The sequence below is a fragment of the Hyperolius riggenbachi genome, chromosome 1 (genome assembly GCF_040937935.1).
Source record: "Hyperolius riggenbachi isolate aHypRig1 chromosome 1, aHypRig1.pri, whole genome shotgun sequence".
NCBI classification, from domain to species: domain Eukaryota; kingdom Metazoa; phylum Chordata; class Amphibia; order Anura; family Hyperoliidae; genus Hyperolius; species Hyperolius riggenbachi.
The window spans coordinates 646,312,647-646,334,934 of record NC_090646.1 but is presented as its reverse complement, the minus strand read 5'-3'; the positions used below and the strand labels follow the sequence as shown (position 1 = coordinate 646,334,934).

At 44.9% G+C, this 22,288-nt stretch overlaps 1 protein-coding gene across 2 annotated transcripts in view; it reads right to left on the bottom strand.

The window, feature by feature from the left end:
• Nucleotides 1-22,288, bottom strand: part of MYO5B (myosin VB) — a 337,992-nt gene that overhangs the window by 102,369 nt on the left and 213,335 nt on the right. For both annotated transcript variants that reach the window (XM_068251374.1, XM_068251375.1), the window contains exons 11-17: nucleotides 21,650-21,731; nucleotides 20,492-20,632; nucleotides 17,868-17,990; nucleotides 15,926-16,009; nucleotides 12,952-13,095; nucleotides 11,082-11,179; nucleotides 1,124-1,210 (exon numbers count right to left, since the gene is read on the bottom strand). In XM_068251374.1, the coding sequence (XP_068107475.1) occupies nucleotides 1,124-1,210; nucleotides 11,082-11,179; nucleotides 12,952-13,095; nucleotides 15,926-16,009; nucleotides 17,868-17,990; nucleotides 20,492-20,632; nucleotides 21,650-21,731 (759 nt within the window). The remainder of the gene's footprint in view (nucleotides 1-1,123; nucleotides 1,211-11,081; nucleotides 11,180-12,951; nucleotides 13,096-15,925; nucleotides 16,010-17,867; nucleotides 17,991-20,491; nucleotides 20,633-21,649; nucleotides 21,732-22,288) is intronic.

The window sequence follows — 22,288 nt, the reverse complement described above, 5'->3', positions numbered from 1 at the left end:
ACACATAATGGGACTTCTCTCCAAGACACCATCTAGTAAAGGTTCCGCCTCCGGTATGTTACTTATGGGCAGTGATGATTGGGAGGCATGGAGGTGGGACAAAACACAGGCCGGACTCCGATATGTTACTGATGGGCAGTGATGATTGGTCACCAGGGAGGCATGGAGGCGGGACAAAACACAGGCCGGCCTCCGATATGTTACTGATGGGCAGTGATGATTGGTCACCCAGGAGGCGGGACAAAACACAGGCCGGCCTCCGGTATGTTACTGATGGGCAGTGATGATTGGTCACCCAGGAGGCGGGACAAAACACAGGCCGGCCTCCGGTATGTTACTGATGGGCAGTGATGATTGGTCACCCAGGAGGCATGGAGGTGGGACAAAACACAGGCTGGCCTCCGGTATGTTACTGGGGGGCAGTGATGATTGGTCACCCGGGAGGCATGGAGGTGGGACAAAACACAGGCCGGCCTCCGGTATGTTACTGATGGGCAGTGATGATTGGTCACCCAGGAGGCATGGAGGCGGGAGAAAACACAGGCCAGCCTCTGGTATGTTACTGATGGGCAATGATGATTGGTCACCAGGGAGGCATGGAGGCGGAACAACACACAGGCCAGCCTCCAGTATGTTAGGGCCCGTTTCCACTAGGGCGAATTCGCATGCGTGGCCTGCATGCAAATTCGCATAGGCAATGAAAGTGGATGGGACTGTTTCCACTTGTCAGGATTTCTGAGCGTTTTTCTGTGCAGGATTTTTCTGCACGGTAGAGCCTGCAGAATTCGCCTGCGTGAGGAATGCAGGCGATTCGCACATAATGCATTTAATAGGGAAAACGCACGTCCATTTTTTGCCGCGATTTTGCGTGCAAATTCGCATGAAAACTAATGCAAATTGAACCAGGCAGTGACATGGTTAAATTCGCATATACCCTGCCTATGCGAAATCGCATGCGAAATTGCGGCAAAAATCGCCCGCGGAATCGCATCCGCATGCGATTTCGTCAGCGGTGGAATCCCGGTGATTCGCACTGCACTAGTGGAAACGGGCCCTAAAACTGATGGGCAGTGATGATTGGTCACCTGGGAGGCACAGAGGCGGAACAACACACAGGCCGTACCTGGAGGGGTACCCGGCGGCGCTGATCCTGATGGTCTCCAGCACGCCGCACGCCCTCAGCTGCTGCACGGCCCGCTTTGGATCGAAGCTGCAAAGACAAATATTGGATTAGATGTAATGCTTGCACAGCAAACCTAATTGCATGCCAATAATGGATGTCTGGCAATCCCAGCGCTCAGCCCTGCGTCCGTTTTATTACACAGATTCATTCTCCTCCTGGCAGGACTGGATAATGTCCCTGCAACAGATTTATGAGGATTCTAAAGTTCAACTCAAGGTTCAAACTGTTTCCTAGTGCATTATTTTTTTTTTTTTTTTTTACACCAAGTGACAGCCCTGCTTAAACCTAAAGTCAGAACTTCCTCTCTGCTCTAAAAGCAACAGCATAATAGCCTTTAAACAAAAAACATTTCTTTGCTACAGCTGATACAAATCCTAAAATAAATCTGCACTGTTTCTACTTCCTGATTCCTGGAAGCAGACAGATTGTTTACAGCCAGTGCTTTCAAATGAGCTCATCTGCCATCTCTGCCATGGCACTTATGTGACACAGGGGAGAGATCAAATTACAGTTGTGATTAGACACAAATAAAGAGGAATTAGACAGACTACACTCTCTAAACACATACAGGGTGCATTTCACTAGGTTTCCCTTCTGTGCAAAAGTTCAGGTCCACTTTAAATGTGAGCTGCAAAAATTCCTTCAGTGTTAACAGTGCTGCTGTAACTGCTGGAATACAGGACAGTACAACACAGAGATGTACAGCCCTGCGCTAAACATAAACAGCAGCCTTTTTCTGAGCATTTAAAGAGGCACTGTCACAACATATAGTAGAAGACAAGACAAATAACATTTATATTGCGCTTTGCTCCTGGCATTGTCAGTGGCAGGAGCGGCTGGGTGAATGGCCAGGATAATGCAGTGCTGCCCCTAGTATGGTGAAACTACGGCACACACAGCCTGGCATTGCCGGTGGCAGGACACTGTGGCATACTGCCTGGCATTGCCGGTGGCAGGACACTGCAGCACACACAGCCTGGCATTGCCAGGGGTACACGATACTGTGGCACACACAGCCTGGCATTGCCGGTGGCAGGACACTGCGGCACACACAGCCTGGCATTGCCAGGGGTACACGATACTGTGGCACACACAGCCTGGCATTGCCGGTGGCAGGACACTGCGGCACACACAGCCTGGCATTGCCAGGGGTACACGATACTGTGGCACACACAGCCTGGCATAGCCGGTGGTACAGGATACTGTGGCACACACAGCCTGGCATTGCCGGTGGCAGGAGACTCGGTGAATGGCTGGGAGCAGCTGCAATGGACAGATCTCATGTCATCTTTCACAGTAATAAACACTCGCTACACACAGATGGCTCTATAGGACTCATTCTCAGGGAAATGACTGTTTGTGGAGCAGCATAAGGGCGCTATAATGAAATGCTTTCTGGAAGCAAAAAGAGCAGCAGAATCTGGAGCTCACTCTGCGACATACATCACACATTGGTCTGGGAAGCCTTCCTGCTATCAGCTATGCCAAATGCAATTGGCCTTACTTAAAGAGGAACTGTAGGGAAAATAAAATAATACCTTTTTTTTTTTTTTACAATATGCATCTATAATTATTTAGTCAGTGTTTGCCCATTGTAAAATCTCTCCTCTCCCTGATTTACATTCTGACATTTATCACAGGTGGCGACATCTTTAGCTCTGCCAGGTGATCTATGTGGAATGCCAGTAGAAAATATATCTGGTTTCCCAGAATGCTCGGGAGAGGAGAATTCTGCACAGCTAAACAGCCTAGGCTAAAGGTTCATACACACCTACCAACTATGGTATATGTCTATCTGCCAAATTTGTCTGTTAAGCCCCATACAACCTTTGCTGTGAAACAAGTTGAAACAACAAAAAAAAGTATTTTGCTATTGTTCAAACAGCTGATAAGACTGATAAGAAGTCAATCCAACAGTTGACAATTTGACAATTGTGTTGCATAAAAGACCGCTGTTGAGCGTGTGGATGGGGCTTAACAGACAAGTTTGGTAAATAGTTGGACAGACAATTGGTAGGTGTGCATGAACCTTAAAGAGAAACTCCAACCTAGAATTTAACTTTATCCCAATCAGTAGCTGACACCCCCTTTTACATGAGAAATATAATGATTTTCACAAACAGACCATCAGGGGGCGCTGTATGACTGATTTTGTGCTGAAACCCCTCCCACAAGAAGCTCTGAGTACCGCGGTACTCTGGGCAAACTGCAACAATGTAACAATGTTCACAGACAGGAATTAGCTGTTTACAGCTGTCTCTAACAGCCAAAACAGCTAGGAGCAGCTACATAACCTGCCCACAGTAACAATGTCACCATGTAATACATGTCAGAATGTGAATCGGGGAGAGGAAAGATTTTACAATGAGCAAACACTGACTAAATCATTTATACATAAATTATGGTATAAAAAATAAGCACTTTTTTTTACTATATTATTTTCACTGGAGTTCCTCTTTAAGCTCCTTTTACACTTAATCAGTTGCTCTCAGTTAAAACTGAAAGGAAACTGATTTTCAAAGTAATGCCCATGTTTTCCTATGGCACCTTTCACACTTAACGCATTTTAACTGAAATCTTCTTCCCAATGCACTGCTATGGAAAAAACGCATACCAAGGCGCACAAACGTGTACTTACGCACACTAATGCACAGCAACTGATTAAGTGTAAACGGGGCCTTAAGCATCACTGGGAGGGCGGGGCTACATACCAACAGCAATATATAACTATAGCAAGTGTTTCAGTGTTTCTGATGCTAAAACCAAGAAAATTACAGGACAGTGGATATCCTGAATAATTTACTAGATTCTACTATATGCCACTGCAGTGCCTCTTTAATAGAGACAATTACTTACAAACTTTACTTCTACAAGAGAGAGAATCAATACCCATAATGCATCATGTCAGGGCAGTGAGAGCAAATGCCACATAAAAAAAAAATGAAAACTCTGAAAAAAATTGCTTAGGTCTTAGATAAATCAAAAAAATTATATTCTGTCCTATACTATTTAATCTTCTAAGGTATTGTACGGAAATGTCCACCACCCCTGATCAACTTTTATTGAAAAAAAAGGAAATTGGATCAGATTTCTTGCTGGAATAAATTAATTTCTGTACAACCGATAATTTTTATAAAATTGCCATAGAATCAGATTTTTTTTTTAGTGTATCGTATGTGGCCACCTTCAGTCAGTTGGAGAAGTTTTTAAAAATAACCTGGTTTGGGAATGCTAAAATGTTTAAAGAGAACCCGAGGTGAGAGGGATATGAATGCTGACATGTTTGTTTAATGCACATTGCCTGGCTGTCCTGCTGATCCTCTGCCTCTGATACTTTAAGCCATAGACCCTGAAGAAGCATGCAGGTCAGATTTCTATGACAAATCTGACAAGATTAGCTGCATGCTGGTTTCAGGTGGGTGATGTAGACCCTACTGACAAGATAGATCAGCAGGACTGCCGGGCAACTGGTATTGTTTAAAAGGAAATAAATATGGCAGCTTCCGTAGGTCTCAGACCTCGGGGTTCCTTTTTTTGTATGATGGAGTGAAAAAAGGAGCTCTAAATTACAAATGCTTTTCTCGTTCAATACCACATCCGATGAAACGTATTATTTTTATTATTTTTTAATATTCATATAGCGCCAACATCTTCTGTAGTGCTGTACAGAATATTTATTGTCTTGTCACTTAACTTTCACTCAGAGCGGATAACAATCTAATTCCTACCATAGTCACATGTCTTTGTACAGTATGCATCGTGTAGTGCATGTATCATAGTCTAGGGCCAATTTAGGGGGAAGCCAATTAACTTATCTGAATGTTTTTGGGATGTGTGAGAAAACTGGAGAGCCTGGAGGAAACCCACGCAGACAATGGGAGAACATACAATCTCCCTGCAGATAGTGGCCTGGCTGGGATTTGCACTGGGGACCCAGCGTTGCAAGGTGAGAGCGCTAACCACTACGCCAGCTTGCAGCCCATGCTTAGCATTATTATTGATGTGTGGATAATGAAAACACAATGATAACGCACAGTATATCTACCCCACAATCCCATACGAATTATAACTACCAGCCTTAGCTATTAAATTAAAAAGACAAGCATCTAATGGGGCGGCAGATCAGACAAGAGACAAATTACCGACGGCCAGACACAAACGTTCTCTTACCCTTTCGGAGGAGGGGGATTACACCTTCATGTCCGGAGAGGAGTCCTGTGTGTGAATTTTGGGAGGTTCAGGTTCTCAGGCTGGGCTAGCCAGACACTGTAACCCAGATACCTGACTCCACTGGTGACAAGGACAGAAGCCACAGACAATGACATGCCTGTCCTCTGCTGCAACTCATTACCCAAACCCCTGTGCCTCTCACTTCTGAAGGCCAGATCTGGTTAAGTTTAATTTGCAGTTAAAGTGAGATTGCACTCCCAAAACCGAAAATTCAATAACTACTCTAAGGTACATAAAAGAACATTTGAAAGCATTACCAAGCATTCCTTGTTTGTAAGAACATTTAGTTTCACTACAGAGAGCAGCACAGGCTTGCTCATCTCTGGCTAATCGGCAAATGTAATCATTGCTGGCTGAAGCTCTCTGAGGCATGTTTCTTCATTCTGCCCCTCCTCTTCTGCTGAAGTGACTTAGCTGCTGCCACGACGATGTGTCTATTCAGCAGAGGGAGGGAGGAGGGAGCAGAATCAAGACACAGACAGAGAGATGATTACATTAGCCAATTAGCCAGCGATAAGCAAGCCTGAACTGTTCTTTACAGTGAAAATAAATGTTTTTGCATGAAGGGAATACTTGGAAATGCTTTAAAATGTTATTTTATGTACCTAAGAATAGTTACTGAAATGTTGGTTTTCGGAGTAAAATTCCATTTAAACCCTTGCTGACCGCTCTACGCCGATTGGCTGGCTGACTGGAAGGCATTAAAGCGATCTGCTGTCATAGGCTGATACCTATGACAGCCTGTCACACTGATTGGCTGGCGGGGGGAGGGAGGGGTAAAAAAATAAATACAATTTATAAAAAAAAAAAAAATAAAGAAAAAAAAAAAATAAACATCCCTGCAGGGATCAGAGCCCACCAACAGAAGGCTCTGTCGGTGGGCAGAAAAGGAGGGGCAATCACTTGTGCGCTAGGTTGTACGGCCCTGCAGTTAGGTCTTAAAGCTGCAGTGGCCTAATTAGCAAAAAATGGCCTGGTCACTAGGGGGTTTAATCATTTAGTCAGTGTTAGCCCATTGCAAAATCTTTTAAATCCCTGATTTACATTCTGACATTTATTACATGGTGACATTTTTACTGTTGGCAGGTGATGTAGCTGCTGCATGGTTTTTTGGCAGTTGGAAACAGCTGTAAACAGCTACTTCCCACAATGCAACAAGGTTCACAGACAGGAAACTGCCAGAAGTACCACGGTCCCCAGAGTTTCTTGTGGGAGGGGTTTCACCACAATATCAGTCATACAGCACCCCCTGATGGTCTGTTTGTGAAAAGGAAAAGATTTCTCATGTAAAAGGGGGTATCAGCTACTCATTGGGATAAAGTTCAAGTCTTGGTCGGAGTTTCTCTTTAAGTAGTTAAAGTGGACCTGAACTCTTGCACAGGACAGAAGGAAAATATATAGAAAAATACACCCTGTATGTATTTAGAGAGTTTAGCCTGTTTAATTACCCCTCATCTGTCACTAATCCCTACTGTAATTTGATCTCTCAGCTGTGTCAGCTGGCTGCCTTGGCAGAGCAGCTAATTTGTAAACACAGGATGTTAACCCTATGGGCTCGATTCACAAAGCGGTGCTAACCCAGTTAGAGACTTTAGGCGTGATAACCATTGCACCACGTTTAGGCATAATAAGTTTAGGCATGCTACGTTTAGTTACGTTTAGATCGCTCACAAAGTCCCGCACGCAAAGCAGCGCCATTAAACTCTATGCGAAGTGCACCAGACTTTGCTAGCGCAAAACTTTTGATCAGCTGTGCACTGCGGTGCTAACCCAGTTGGTGCTTAAACTTATGCCTAAACTTATCACACCTAAACTTAACATGCCTAAACTTATCATGCCTAAACTGAGTTTAGGCATGATAAAGGGCTTTTCACCAGTGTGCTAACTGTTAGCACCGCTTTGTGAATCAGGCCCTATGTCTGCTTACATGAAAGCAGGAAGTAGACACACTGCAGATTTATTGCAGGATTTGTATCAGCTGTAACAAAGAAATGTTTTTCATTAAATGTTATTATGTTGTTGCGTATCTTTCAGAGCAGAGAGGAAGTTCTGAATTCAGGTCCTCTTTAACGTTTCTATAAATATCAAGAATGTCTGTTGTACTATCATGAAAAGTTTGAAAATGTAAATTACCTGTACATGCAAGGACGTAACTACAAAGCATGGGGGCCCCCATAATGTTCACACCCCTTCCCTTACTTCCTCTTGGTGACTCTCACAGCATGGAGGCCCATCTTACAAGTGGTAAGAAACAAATGTGGCCATCAGGATCTTCACACCCTTAACATGTGTAGCCACAAACACACTTGATCTGGAGTATCAGAGTTTTGGAAAATGAAAGATCACAGACCAATTTTACCCCCTTCCATGTAGTATGAGAGCCATACCTACACAGTCTGTTCTATGGAGCTGAACTCCCCATCAGATACAAATCTTTGCGCTTATCGTGCGGAGACCGCGCTTGTCGGTGTTGTGCCTTATGCGCGGTGACCGCGTTTAGGTATTGCGTTTGTTATTTTCGTTGTCATTCTCATTGTATGTTATGCTGTGCCTTTCACTCAGCTCCTGTGTTTAACCTTTACTCTGTCTTGTGTCACTGTTGGTAATCGCCACTCTTGCGATTGCGTTCACACTTTGGTTTTCGCTGTTGTATGTCGACCGTCGCCGGGCAGCGACTAGATTAGTAGACGTACATACATTCTGTCTCTGTGCTCTCTCCCTCGAGAGAAGCTATCCTGCACTGTATTGCCCCATTACGTACAATCCTTATCTGGCATCTGTGGCTGTGCAGAGGATCTGTTCCTCTGCACTCCGCAGCTCCATTTGCCAGTTGGAATTCCTCTCTACGGGTGCATCCGCACCTTAGCTGGGTTCTCTCATCCAAACGTTTGTGGAGGATTTCCGTGGTGTCGGCGCGCAGGTTGTGCACTGACCACGGAGATAATTCCACAATCGTTACACATAGACTATAAATGCATTTTGCAGGAATGGATCTTTTGCAGATACTTCACCTTTCAAGAAAAAGAGAAAGCCATCCTGGGCAAAGTATAAATTACCAAAAATAAATACTGAATCGGATCTCTAATGAAAAAATCCATATCTTTATTTCAACAATCTAGGTACCGTACATTAAAAACAGTTAAAAAAGTAAAAAAAAAAACCAGAGTCTGCTAATTATAATGGTTATTAAAACCCCCCACTTTGAATAGTGAATAAATAAATAAATTGATACAAATTAGATCTATACCTTTCCTGGTCACTACAGGTGCTCCACGTGACCAATAAGGACCCCTTAAAGTGCTAAGAGTGCTAATGTCATAAGTGCCAGTGCTTCACAATAATCCATACAGAAGGTGCAACAAACACGCCCGCGCCCATTGGAGATCCGATTCAGTATTTATTTTTGGTGATTTATACTTTGCCCAGGATGGCTTTCTCTTTTTCTTGAATGGTAAAAAAGTAAATCCTGAGAATCCCACATGAGAAGATGGACTGGTCTAAAACCTGTCAGTTTTAAACTGCTTACTTTTTTCGCTGCAGTGGTCCGTCATCTATTTGACTAGTGCCAATGCCTTTATAAGGTCTCTTGCATGTCTCATGTACTGAAGGATGCCAGTAGAATGATAAAATCTACTGAAAAACTGGACCTAAGGCACTTTAAACTGATATAAATGTGAGTTGGCCACGGCTGAATGGACAGATAGGCCTTGCTGTTGGTGGCAGCCACGTGTGGTTCAGAGCCAGCTGTGCGGAAGTGTATATCTGATCTATGAGACCGCTTCACCTTCACCTACCCGTGACAAAGGCAGAATTCTGGGAAAATTGGCAGAAAATACGCTTTATATTCAATTCCAACCCAGCTTTATTGTTATAAAAGCAGCATGAGCTGAGATAGCCTTCCAGAAAGTGTTCTGTAAAAGGCAGTGAATTACCCGGCGCGCTCTATAAAGATGACCGATTGATAGCGCCCTGCTGGAGAGGGGAAGCTCCGCGGCTGGGAAGAGTTATGGGTCATCTTTATGTGATACAGCGCAGGAGAAAATTCCCTCCATGATAGATATCCTGTTAGGAGGAGGCGTTAGATAAAGCATCAGCTGGAGAGTTTACTCTGTGATCGTCTTACCAGCGCATCTGCCAGACGTACAGTACGCCTGCCGGGAGAGCACTTATAGTTATTCTTGAACATTATCTTATTCTTCATCAGTGGAATAGGACTATCCTGGGAACAAAGATCTCTGAAAATGGTGACTGCAGCCATGAGATTAAGGCCTGTCGCACACTGTTTCGCACCGCAGTACTCTTCCCCGCTGCATGGGCAATGCAAGTGTACGGAGACATGCACACTTCACGCCATGCAACGGCCACGGAAGTATCCAAATCACTGCAATGACAGCGCAAAGGCTGCAGCGTGTAACACGGATTATGCAGTGATGCAAGTCAATGGGTATTTCCTGTTCAGCAGGAAGTAGGTCACTAGCCAAGGGGCGGGGCTATGTATATGACCCTGTCGCTGTACCGTGGTGCAGGGTCATATGGAGGCTGATTTCTGTGGTGTGATGCGGTGCTTGCCAGAGGCGTAGCTATGGGTGGGCAAGGGGAACCATGTCCCTGGGTGCAGCACTGTAAGGGGGCGCAGAGCAAGGCCACCGCACCCCCCAGATGAGTGAGAGGCAGCTCACTGGCTGCCCGAAGTGCCCCTGCTTCTCTCCCTCCCTCTGCAGAGGAGTGCAGAAGTGTTAACAGCAGCAGAATGGGGGGGGGGGGGGGGGGGCACATCTGGCTATGTAACCAGCATTTGTACATTTGACTCCACCCGTGACCACACCCACATCCTGATGCGTAGCCATGCCCAATTTGTCCAGAGGGTGGCGCAAAAACTGTCTTTCTCCCCGGGTGCTTAAAAGCCAGCTATGCCTCTAGTGCTTGCACCACAACTAATATTAGGCGTGCAATCAGCCTACAAGACACATGGGAGGAAAGCTATGGCAAATTTGGACAAGATACTACAGGAGAGAAATGTCACTTTACCAACAAAGATCAGGATAGTTAAAGAGGAACTTTAACCGAGGGTTAAACTTCATCACAATCAGTAGTTGAAACCCCCTTTCCCATGAGAAATCTATTCCTTTTCTAGAATAAATCATCAGTGGTATCTGTGTAGCTGATATTGTGGTGAAACCCCTCCCACAGTGTGATGTCATGACCATGGTCCTGAGAGTTTGCTGTCTGTGAACCTCTTTGCATTGTGGGAAAAAAGGGCTTTTTCCAATTGCCAAGTAAGCAGCATCTCCCTTTGTGCATAGAACTCTCAGTCACGAACATTCCGTATAGATCCAAAGATGTCAGTTCCTCTTTAAAAGCGCACTATGGGGACAATTATGATGTTCCATTATCCCTATCATCAGTTGTGTGATAGGAGCTGCATCAATTTCTCCATAGAGCTTGCATCAAAAAAATAGCTCCTAACAGCATTTTTTTCTAAACAACTGATCTGCATCAGTAACTCAGCTGTTAGTGATGGGCGGTTCCTAACATAGGAATCCAGTCAGAACTATCAGCACATCACTGAACATCCACACCTGGCATTAGATTATTCAATGGGCATTTTAGCTTTCCTTAATCACATACAGATGACTGTTTATAAACATCAAACAGAAGAGCCGCATACCTGAAGGCTATCTTCTCGTCGTTGGGTTTAATGCAGCGCACATAGTGAGGGGTGGTGGCGTTCAGCGTTTCCATCAGCAGATGCAGAGAATTCCGGAACTGAAAATAAAATACAATTTTTCATTTTTGTTAAAGAGAGAGACTGAAGCGAGATAAAATGCTTGCTTTTACCTTTTATTTATGTTAAACACTATAGCTAGTGCTAAAACGCCGCATCCCTGCGGCAGAACGAGGGGCTTATACCCCGAACCCCCTAGGCTAAAATCGGGGAGCGCTTCCTCATAGAGGCAGAGCTTAGGGCTGTAGCTCTGCCTCTTCGCACATCAATCCCCGCTTCTCCCCGCCCCTCACAATCTTCTTTCCATGAGAGGGGCGGGGAGAGGCGGAGATCCGCGGTGGATTGACGAGAATAGAGGCAGAGCTGCAGCCCAAAGCTCTGCCTTCCCAGGCAGCAAAATCCACAACCAAGAAAGTTGTGGATTTTGCCCTGTGTTTAGGGGGGTATAAACCCCTTGTTTTGCTGCGGGGATGCAGCGTTTTAGCACTAGCTATAGTGCTTAACATGAATAAAAGGTAAAAGCAAGGATATTATCTCACTTCAGAGTCTCTTTAAAGGAAACACCAGGTGAGAACAAACAATTGCATCTATCCTCCTACTCCTAAAAATTACTTTAGATATCCCACAGTTTCATTTTACGTTTAAAAGTTATCCTAAGCTGAAGCTCGGGATCAAAATCACATACTCACCTCAAGGGAGGGAAGCCTCAGGATCCTATTGAGGCTTCCCTCTCTATTCAGTGGTCTACCGTTGCCGAGCGCGGCTCCCCTCCAGATCAGGGTCACGCTCCTTCCCGTATGCGTATCTGCAGTCGCACGGAGCCCGCAGCTCTGGCTTACTGCGCATGCATGGGTGAGCTCTCGTGGCCACGCTGCAAGAAGAGGAGCTGTACGGCCCGACATGACAATGCCTTGTAGCTAATCTTCTGGGGGGCCGCGCTCAGCTAGGGGCGAAACCAGAGCAGGGAGGGAAACCTCAAAAGGATCCTGAGGCTTCCCTCTCTTTAGATAAGTATTTGATTTTGTACCCGAGCTTCAGCTCAGGTACACTTTAAAAACTTAAAAAGTAGATTTCATGTTTATTGTATCTGCTCAATGATACAGTCTTTGAAGTGCCTCGGAGGTAAAATCTATGATCTAACTATCTTTTTTTTAATCTATCCCCTGCACTCAGAAGCTGTTCTCTGCCAGGCAAGGGTTTTATGGCTGTAATCAGTCAGGGTTACTGACTGGGTTCAGACACTAGAGAAACTGTCACTTGAATACCTGAGTGTTTAACTTTTTCCGGCAAAAAAAGAAGAGAAGGAACACATCCTAGTTATTTGTATGCTTGGCACTGTGCATTGCATACACGTCTACCTCATCATGTCACATGTCACCTCAGGTACAAGTAAATCTGGAAGTTAAACATGAGGGCCCATTCACACTTAAAATCGCAGAACGCCGGCAATTACCGCCAGCGTTTTGCGGGAGTGATTTTCCCGCGATTAGCGCAGAAAAATCACTGGACACTGCGGCGGTTTTGGAGCGATCGCGGTTAGCGTGCTATGCACACTAATCACGATCGCTAATCGCGGAACGCTCGTCGCCGGCAAACCGCTGCATGCAGCGTGATTTGCGGTTATCGCTAACTGCAACCGCGGCAGTGAGAACACTGCCACTCGCTACATTGTATAGCGGTTCTTGCAGAACCGCTAGCGGTTTGCTGTGAGCGGGAATCGAACGGGCCCTAAGTGCAGCCGGGGTTGAAGTCTGGGGAGTCGTTTCAGCCTCTGATTTTATCTGGGTTTGAAATGTGGATGAAAAACACCTACCTGATGCCCCACAGTTTTCTTGTGCTCTTTGTTGGCGTTTTTTAGGGCGGGTTTGGCTGGCCGGACACTGATTTTCGATTTCCCGGTCGGAGTTGGGGGAACGGCATCCTTTTCATCTTGGAAGAGGTCGGCTACCAGAGGATACTGCAGGAACAAAAGGGAATGCCACATTCAGCCTGGATGGCTTGGTCTATCTATGAAACAGTGACAAATTAGAGATTGCCACGTCTATGTTCGCCTCCATGCTGCTGTTCAGGTGGCTCGCGCATGTGCAGTGAGGAGCACAAAATCGATCAAGCTCAGCTTTTTTTGCCGAGCGGGTCCCTGCTACTACTGTGCATGCAGATCGAAGTCTAACTGGATTTGCTGCATGCTTGTTTCAAGTGCAATATTCAGACACTGCTGATGTCAGAAAGATGAGGACAGCCAGAGAACTGGTATTGTTTCAAAGGAAATAAAAATGTCAGCCTCCTTATTTCTCTCATGTTCCTTTTAAATTATACATGTCACACTCTAGCCTGTGGGCTACATTTTTGACCCGCAAGTGTTTTCCCCACTTTGCGTTATGTTTGGCCCACTCTAGACCACCAGGGAAGCTATATTGGAGGTTAAGCCCTAGATGTATTGGGGAGGGATGGTGGGACATTAGACACCAGGGAATTGTGTAGGGGTGCAAGGGGGACCCCAAAACACCAGGGAACGGTTTTGGGGTGGGAGTGGGATCACTAAACACCAGGGAACTGTATAGCGGATGGAAGACCACTACACACCATGGAACTGTATAGAAGAGAGAGGTCCACTAAACACCAGAGAACTGTATAGAAGAGAGAGGTCCACTAAACACCAGAGAACTGTATAGGAGAGGGAGGTGGCTACTAAACACCAGAGAACTGTATAGGAGAGGGAGGTCCACTAAACACCAGAAAACTGTATAGGAGAGGGAGGTGGCCACTAAACACCAGAGAACTGTATAGGAGAGGGAGGTCCCCACTAGACATTGAGGTTGACCCAAGACTTAGTCCCAATGTTCAACTTAGTCCCAGTGTTCTTTAAATGAAGCATCGGACTGCATTTGGAAAACAGCAAATGTGCCCCCAGTATTAAGCAGTTCCCCCCAGTAAAGGTAGCACATGTGCTGCACCCTCCCTATGCAGAGCTGCAAGTTGAATATAAATGAGAACCTACTCACCCTGTCTCTGCATTCTATGAAAAGATCTCCCTTTAGCTGTGCAGACAACATCCTCTCTATGGCTACAGCATGTACTATTGTCATGTGGCATTCTGGCATATCACATGATGAGAGACGCCGCTGTAGCCATGAAGGCGGCACTCTGGATACACGGCTGAAGGGAGATGGGTGGAATGCCAAGAGTTGGGTGAGTAACCTCTCATTTACTCTCCACTCGTGACGCGGCATACAGAGGGACGAAAGGGGGGGGGGGAGAGGAGGTGTTACTCAGGGAAGCATGTGAGACACCTGTTTCACGGTATCGAAAGATAAAATGTATTATTTAATATACAGCTGCAGTTTAAGGCAGTGAGACCTGTCATCTGCAAAATATAAAACGTACACACAGGGTTAACAGATGTAATGAGAGGGATGCCCCCTCCCCTCATGATTCACTGATCTATGGCCTGCTCCTAAAGGAAGAGATAAACAGGGGGAGATATACAGCAGCGCTTAGGAACAGCTACACAAGCTATTCCCATCCCAGTATAAAAAAACATGTTGATAGCTGTCCTTTTTAAGTGACATAACTTAGGGAATAGTTTTATACAGCACATTCTAAATCCTGGAAGTGGCTGGATGTCTTTCTGATGACTAGGGATAGTAAATGAGATGATAATAGTCCTTAGTCATTAGAATACAACTGCTAATAGCAATTTCATTAACTGCATACATTTGTATTAAAGAGACTCTGTAACAACATTTTCAGCCTTATTTCTTCAATCCTATAAGTTCATATACCTGTTCTAATGTGGCCTGGATTACTGCAGCCTTTTCTAGTTGCACAGTGGCTGTATTATCTGTTATATAATGTAATCATCTTTCCTCTGATGGCTTTGTCTGGCTCAGGCACTCAGGCAGGAATGTGCTGCTCTGCTTGTGATAGGATAGAAGCTATACACACCCTCTCCACACCCCCTGCAGGCTCTGTATGAGTCACAGACTGAGCTTCTCTCAGACTATCACATGCTGGTTAGCAGCCATGTCTTTTGTTTGTAAACACTGCCTAAAACTGGCAATTACAAGCCAGGATTGCAGCAAGGAGTGGCAGAAACAGCACAGAGGGGCCCAGGAGAACATAATGAATAGAATGGTATGCTTTTTATTGTAAGAATTTTAGAGTACAGATTCTCTTTAAAGGGATACTGTAGGGGGGTCGGGGGAAAATGAGCTGAACTTACCCGGGGCTTCTAATGGTCCCCCGCAGACATCCTGTGTTGGCGCAGCCACTCACCGATGCTCCGGCCCCGCCTCCAGTTCACTTCTGGAATTTCTGACTTTAAAGTCAGAAAACCACTGCGCCTGCACGCCCGTGTCCTCGCTCCCGCCGATGTCACCAGGAGTGTACTGCGCAGACACAGACCATACTGGGCCTGCGCTGTGCGCTCTTGATGACATCAGCGGGATCGAGGACACGGCAACGCAGGCGCAGTGGTTTTCAGACTTTAAAGTCTGAAATTCCAAAAGTGAACTGGAGGCGGGGCCGGAGCATCGGTGAGTGGCTGCACTGGCACAGGATGTCTGCGGGGGACCGTTAGAAGCCCCGGGTAAGTTCAACTCATTTTCCCCTGACCCCTCTACAGTATCCCTTTAACTCTCCCTACTGAGAGGAGATGTATGGTAAGCAAGGCTAAAGGTAAACAGTTCTTTGGATATTTCACAGGAGAAAGGTATAAAGAACACATGAGACAGTGAATTCCTAAACAAACAACGATATCCCTGGATCATCGGGCATCCTGGTCTTACCTTGCTGGCTTTCAGAATATTGATCTGCTCTTCGTACACCGTGTCCCGATTCTTCTCCAGGAAGCCGTCACACTGATACTCCACCTGTACCATATAACACATATTAAAAAGTCATCTCCCAAGTCCTTAATGACTGTACAGTTATTCCACCTGCCTTTGTCCCAAAGCAATGTCATCTTTATGACAGTCACAATTTCCCTTTCTGGTAACAGCTTTAGCGCCAGAATGCAGCCATCCTTTATAATAATGTCTTATCCGGTTGTCTAATTTATAAGCAACACACTGCTGTTACCCAGAATGCACAGCTTTTTATCAGTTTAGCTCACAGACAGAAGCTCCCTACTTTGAATAGGTAAGCCTCATCAAGGTTAAGACTACAATCTTTTGACAGCCCAGAGAGCTGAAGACTCCAGCTCCGTACACACGTTCAACTTGTGCACAACGTGCACACGACCCGACGAACCACAGGACCTGACGTACCGCATGACCTGTATGTCCACATGTCCAGACGGATAAACGACCAACTCATTTACATACTGCGCAGGCGAGCGGAACGACGGACCACACATTGAAAACTAGTACAAGTCGTTTACAAGTCGTTCAAACGACACGCATCAACTGCACGATATCAAGCCAACAGTCGCGTGAATAGATCCGACAGTTGGATGGAGCAAAATGCCGGTTAGCAGTCGCTTATCAGGTCGTTTGCACACGTACTCATGCCTGATTATCATCCAACAGTCTGAAACCGACTAAAGTCAGATGACAATTAGGCAGTTTGGTGGAGCGTGTGTACAGGCCTTCAGTGATACACTGATAAGGCTCCAGGGACCAAAATTCAAGATGAAAAATCTATTAGCCCTTTCCATCAATTTTTTTAAATTAAGGTTTGTTTATAGAACTGATAATGTTGGGGAAATTTTGACTCTTGTTCCGCTTTAAAGATCTGCAGGAACTGCTCAGAAATGCACATTTACTAGACTCTCTTTCATCTTTAAAAACAAATCTCTTTTTCTGATTTGTAAAGGTCATTTTCCCCACAGCTCATAACATAATATGTGATTTACTTGCAAGCCTGTTAATGCCAAATAAAATATATTTGTGACCTTCTCTGCGGAGACTGGCTGCAGATCTGCGCCAGGAGGAAAAGCAGATATAGCACACACTGCAATAATACAAATGCACAAGGGAGGCGCCGGCGCGCACCTTCCAGTTACTCCAGACATTTCTATCTGACCTAAATGAAAATCGTTGTTAAACCAGAACTTTGTACCAAAATGTTATTCTACCTTTCAAGTTTTACACATACTGCCATCAGCATTAGAAAGTAAAGTCTATTCCCCCCAGAAGCAGCTGAACTTCAACCAAGCAGCATATCTGTACAGCGTTTATCCCTAAAACTATCGCCCTAAAGCTTATTTGACGATCATTCGTGCAAACTTACACTGGGAGTCTGTACACAGCTTTAGTGCCTACCAGGCCTGGATTTACATCACAGGAGCTTATAGGCACAGATGTCCTGGCTCCCTAGACTTCACCCATCATGTACCTACACTGGCTGGCCCAGCTGTCACTTCTCCCTTACTTCCCTTTCCCATCATAGGTAGCTACAGGTGCCCCTTAGCATTAGCTAGCTAGAGCTATCTTCAGTATTAAGTAGCTAGAGGTGCCTCCTAGTATTAGGTAGCTAGATGAACCTCAATATTAAGTAACTAGAAGTGCCCCTGACTGAAGGGAGATCTGGTCAGTGGAATGCTGAGATCAGGCTGAGTAAGCTCTCATTTACATTCTCATCAGAACTCTGCATAGGGGAGGAGGAAGGCCTTTCCATCAACAGATGCCGGTAGGCATGTGCCTACAGTGCCTTATGGTAAATCCTGCCCTAATGCCTACAAGAGGCAACTCCCAGCTCTGAGTAATGTTCCCACAGCTTCTCACTTACCTTATCAGCGAAGTGCACTACAATGAAGGAGACGTTTGACATGCGCGGTTTGGTGAAGTGCTGACTGCTTTTATGTCTGTCGTACAGCTTCTGGGCCCAGTTCTGGTCTGTCCCTTTAGGAACCTGAACAGAAAATATACCAATAGCATAAACTGGAAGCAGCGGCTAATTAGTGTGCAGAAAACTGGCTAAAGCTAGATCTGCCAGATGATTGGATGAATCCCATCAAAGCCACCAGTTCTTTCATCTAGCGAATCAAACGCCAGCTTACTGTCTCTCCTCTACGTCCACTGAGCGGAGCTGTAATGCCGACATCCTGTTCTGGGTGCCGATCACATGATATGACATGCGCTAGGGACCCAGACGATGTCAGCATTGCAGCTCCACTCAGTGGTTAAAGAGGGGTAGTGGAAGACACCCTTCCACCACCGATCAGCGCTGCAACACTGACACCATCCTCTGGGTCCTGACACATCTCATATCATGTGATCTGGACCCAGAACAGGATGTCGGCATTACAACGGTCGCTTGGTGGAGGGAGAGGAAAGCCGATCCAACTTCTTGAACAGGTAAGCATGAACGCTCCCTGCGCCTGCTCTGCATAGACTGCCAGGCTGGGGGAGGCACACTGGGGGAGGAGGAAAAAATGCAGCACCGCAGCGTATTAACTTAAAGCGGATCCGAGATGAAAAACTAACTATCACAAGTAACTTGTCTATATATCTTATCTAAAGTTTAGATAGTTTACACAACAAATCTAGCTGCAAACAGCTTTAATAGAAAATGATTATTTCTTCCTGTGATACAATGACAGCAGCCATGTTTGTAAACATTACACACAGGCAGGCTTAGCTGTATCTTGAGCAAAAAACCCTAATCCCCCCTCCTCCTCCCTCTGCCTCTGAAATCAATGGCTAGTAACACCTCCTCCTCCTCCTCCTGCCCAGACTGAGCTCCCATGAGCCCTTGCTACTGCCAAGGCTCTCTGAAAAACTGTGGGCAGGGCTTGTTTAGTTTATAGGGAAATAGAGTATTAAAACAAAAAAGTATCTGGCTTGAGGAATGCCCTATAAACATTAGGAAAGGAACACAATTATGCAATGAGTAAAAGTTCACCTCGGATCCACTTTAACAGGGAAAAAGGTAATCCCCCCCCTTCCCCCCCCCTATATTTTTTACTATGTTTTATTTTGCAATTTTGGCGTGTACAAGTAAACATTCAGCACAAGAGAAGGACAGCAGAAAATAGGCCAGTCTCATATTAGCAGGTGAGAAACGGATGTAACTACAAACCATGGGGTCCCCCAGCAACATTTTGAAGGGGGCCCCCTTAATGTTCATGACCCTTCACATGCCTCACAGCCAGGGGTCCCATCTTGAAAGGACCATAAAACTAGTGTGGCCATCAGGATCCTCACATCCATTACAAGTGTAGCCACAAAAAACACCTGATGTGGAGGATGGAGCCCTTTATCAGACAGGGTAAGGTAATAGTTGGGGCCCCCTTACAGCTCTGGGACCCTCTGCATTTTCAGATGCCGCTCCTCTGTAATTACGCCCCAGGGTCAATTAACCACTTTACCACCGCAGGTGCGTATAACTCCGTCCCTTTGCACAACCTTTAACCACCAGGGACGGAGATATACGCACCTCCCACCGCTACGTGTGCTCGTGCACGCCGCCGCCCGCTTGCCCAGAGATCAATGAACGGGAATAACCATTCCGTTCGTTGATCTAAGCCCCCCAGCAATGATTGGCTGCTTCTATGGGAAGCAGCGCGATCATTGTGAAAAAAAAAAAAGTTTCCCAGCCTCCCTGAACTTCCTGTATGCGTCCTTCCGGACGCTTGCAGGACGCAATCACAAAATGTTACTGTGGCCATGTTGTGGCCAAATAATAAAACTACACCCAAAATCATTTTTCATATACATTTACATAGTTTTACATTATAAATTAACTCATTACCTCCCACACTCCCCCAATTTTTTTTTTTGTAATAAAAAAAAAAAACAAAAAAAAAAAATAGTTACCTTAGGGACTGAACTGTTTAAATATTTATGTCAAGAGGGTATAACACTGTTACTTTATAAACTATGAGCTTGTAATTAGGGATGGATGCAAAACTGGAAGAAATGCACCTTTATTTCCAAATCAAATATTGGCGCCAAACATTATAAGGACTTAATTTAAATGGTGTAATAACCGGGACAAATGGTCAAATACATTTCATGGGTTTTAATTACAGTAGCCTTAATTACAGTAGCATGCATTATTTAAAAACTATAATGAACTAAAAAATAATATTTTTTTCCTATTTACCCATTAAAACACATTTAGAATAAAATAATTCTTGGCATAATGTCCCACCTAAAGAAAGCCTAATTGGTGGCGAAAAAAACAAGATATAGTTCATTTCATTGCGATAAGTAATAATAAAGTTATAGACGAATGAATGGAAGGAGCGCTGAAAGTTGAAAATTGCTCTGGTGCTCAAGGGGTAAAACCCCTCAGTGGTCAAGTGGTTAACACTGACTCATGGTCACATGCAGGACCTCAGTCCTCCATGAGGTAAGGAACCTGACCCAAGTACCACAGGACACAACTCTACCAGCGTCGACACTTACCTTACACTCCTCATCCAGGAGGTCCAGAATGCCAAGTTTTGCCTCAATGAGGTCAATGCAGGGTTGATTGTCATAGAAATCAATCAGGGTCCAGGGGATCTGCTCCTTCATGTATTCCTCTTGTTCCAGTTTAAATACATGCTGGAAAAAAACAGTCATTTTATTTCCAGCCTGTAACTTCAATAACTTCAAAAACCATGCAAACAATTGGTATAGATTTGTACTAACAAAGGCCGGGTTCACACTGTACGGGATGGAAAACCGATGCTGTGAAAAATGATTCATTTTCTGCTTAAACAGTATCAATTTGTTACACCAGGCGTCAGTTTTTTTTATCTAGTTTTCTGTTCCGATTTTGCGGTGCCACCCGCCCAAGACTTGTCGCGTTCCTCCACTGCCGCTGTCCATTCAGGTGCCTGCACGCTAGAAATGCCAGTATACCAATCCCAGAGCACCAGCAGAAGCATCAGGCTCCTATTGGTTTACAAAAGACCAATGGGAATCCTCTCTGAGCACCATTAAGGATTTTCATTGGCCCACTACTCAGTGAACCAACGAGAATCCTCCCTGTGGAAGGACAATTCCCATTTGTCTTTTGCAAATCAACTGTAGCCTGATGAGTCCGATGTGCTCTGGGATCGGTATACTGGTGTTTCTAGTTTGCAGGGACCCAAATGGAATCCGCTTAGTGTGGCTGATCCGTCAGGAGTCAAAGTTGCGTTCCACTCACCAGAACAGACCCAGGAGGATCAATGAAACGTGCGGGGAAAAAAAAACAATGCCCTTGGCCAAGTTGATCCACCATGGCAAATAAACCATCGGGGCATGAAGGGGGTTGGAGGCCACTGTACACACACTAAAGTCTTGTCCGAGGAAGCCCCCACTGGCCACCTTTGCCGAGAACCATCACGTGTGTACTCAGCTTTGGTTTACACCTTGCTGTATTGTTTTAGGCAATCTACCCAACTGGTGAAAGAGTGCTTAAAACTTAATTTGTTAAAGCCAAAAACATAACTAAAAAAAAAAAAAAAAAAAAGAGAGAACAAATGGAATTCTCAGTGAATGCCTAATCCAGTGATAATTTACGAAGGTCCCTTTTAAGGCGGATGTCTGCCCGCTTCCTGTGTATCGGGATAACAGCAGTTGCTGTCCACTTACCGAGTTAAACTGCTGCTGGAGCTTCTCGTTGGCGTAGTTGATGCAGAATTGTTCAAAGCTGTTTACTTCAAATGTTTCGAACCTGCAAAGGCAGAGAAGTATGGGGGGTCAGCCGGAAGAGGAGATGCAGCATCATATCCCACACAGATAGTCACCATCCGGCAATCATACTCCTCATTACTGCCTAAAGGGGAATGGCTGGCAGAAGATTGTACTGCCAGTAGCACAAGGCGGGGTTATATCCCGGGAGCAGTGATGATCACACTGTACTAAAAATCGCATACAATTTTGCAATTACAATTACTATATCAAAACTGAATTCATTTTGCATAATTTAGTTGTAAATTTCACATATTACACAAAATTACAAATGCGACTGTTGTAAATGATTTTTCATGTAAATTGCAAAAAACGTTCACACAACCCAGAATGGTTATAGGGGGAATAGTGGGAACAAGCCAAAACATTTTTTCAAAAAGCCCTTTCGTTTTTGAGAAAATCAATTATTAAAAATCCAAATATTTTTTTTTAAATTTGGTACATTACATTATGTTGCAGCACACTCTAACATAGTGTATATACTCACGTATAAGCCTAATTTTTCTGCATAAAAAATGTGCTGAAAAGTTACTCCCTCTA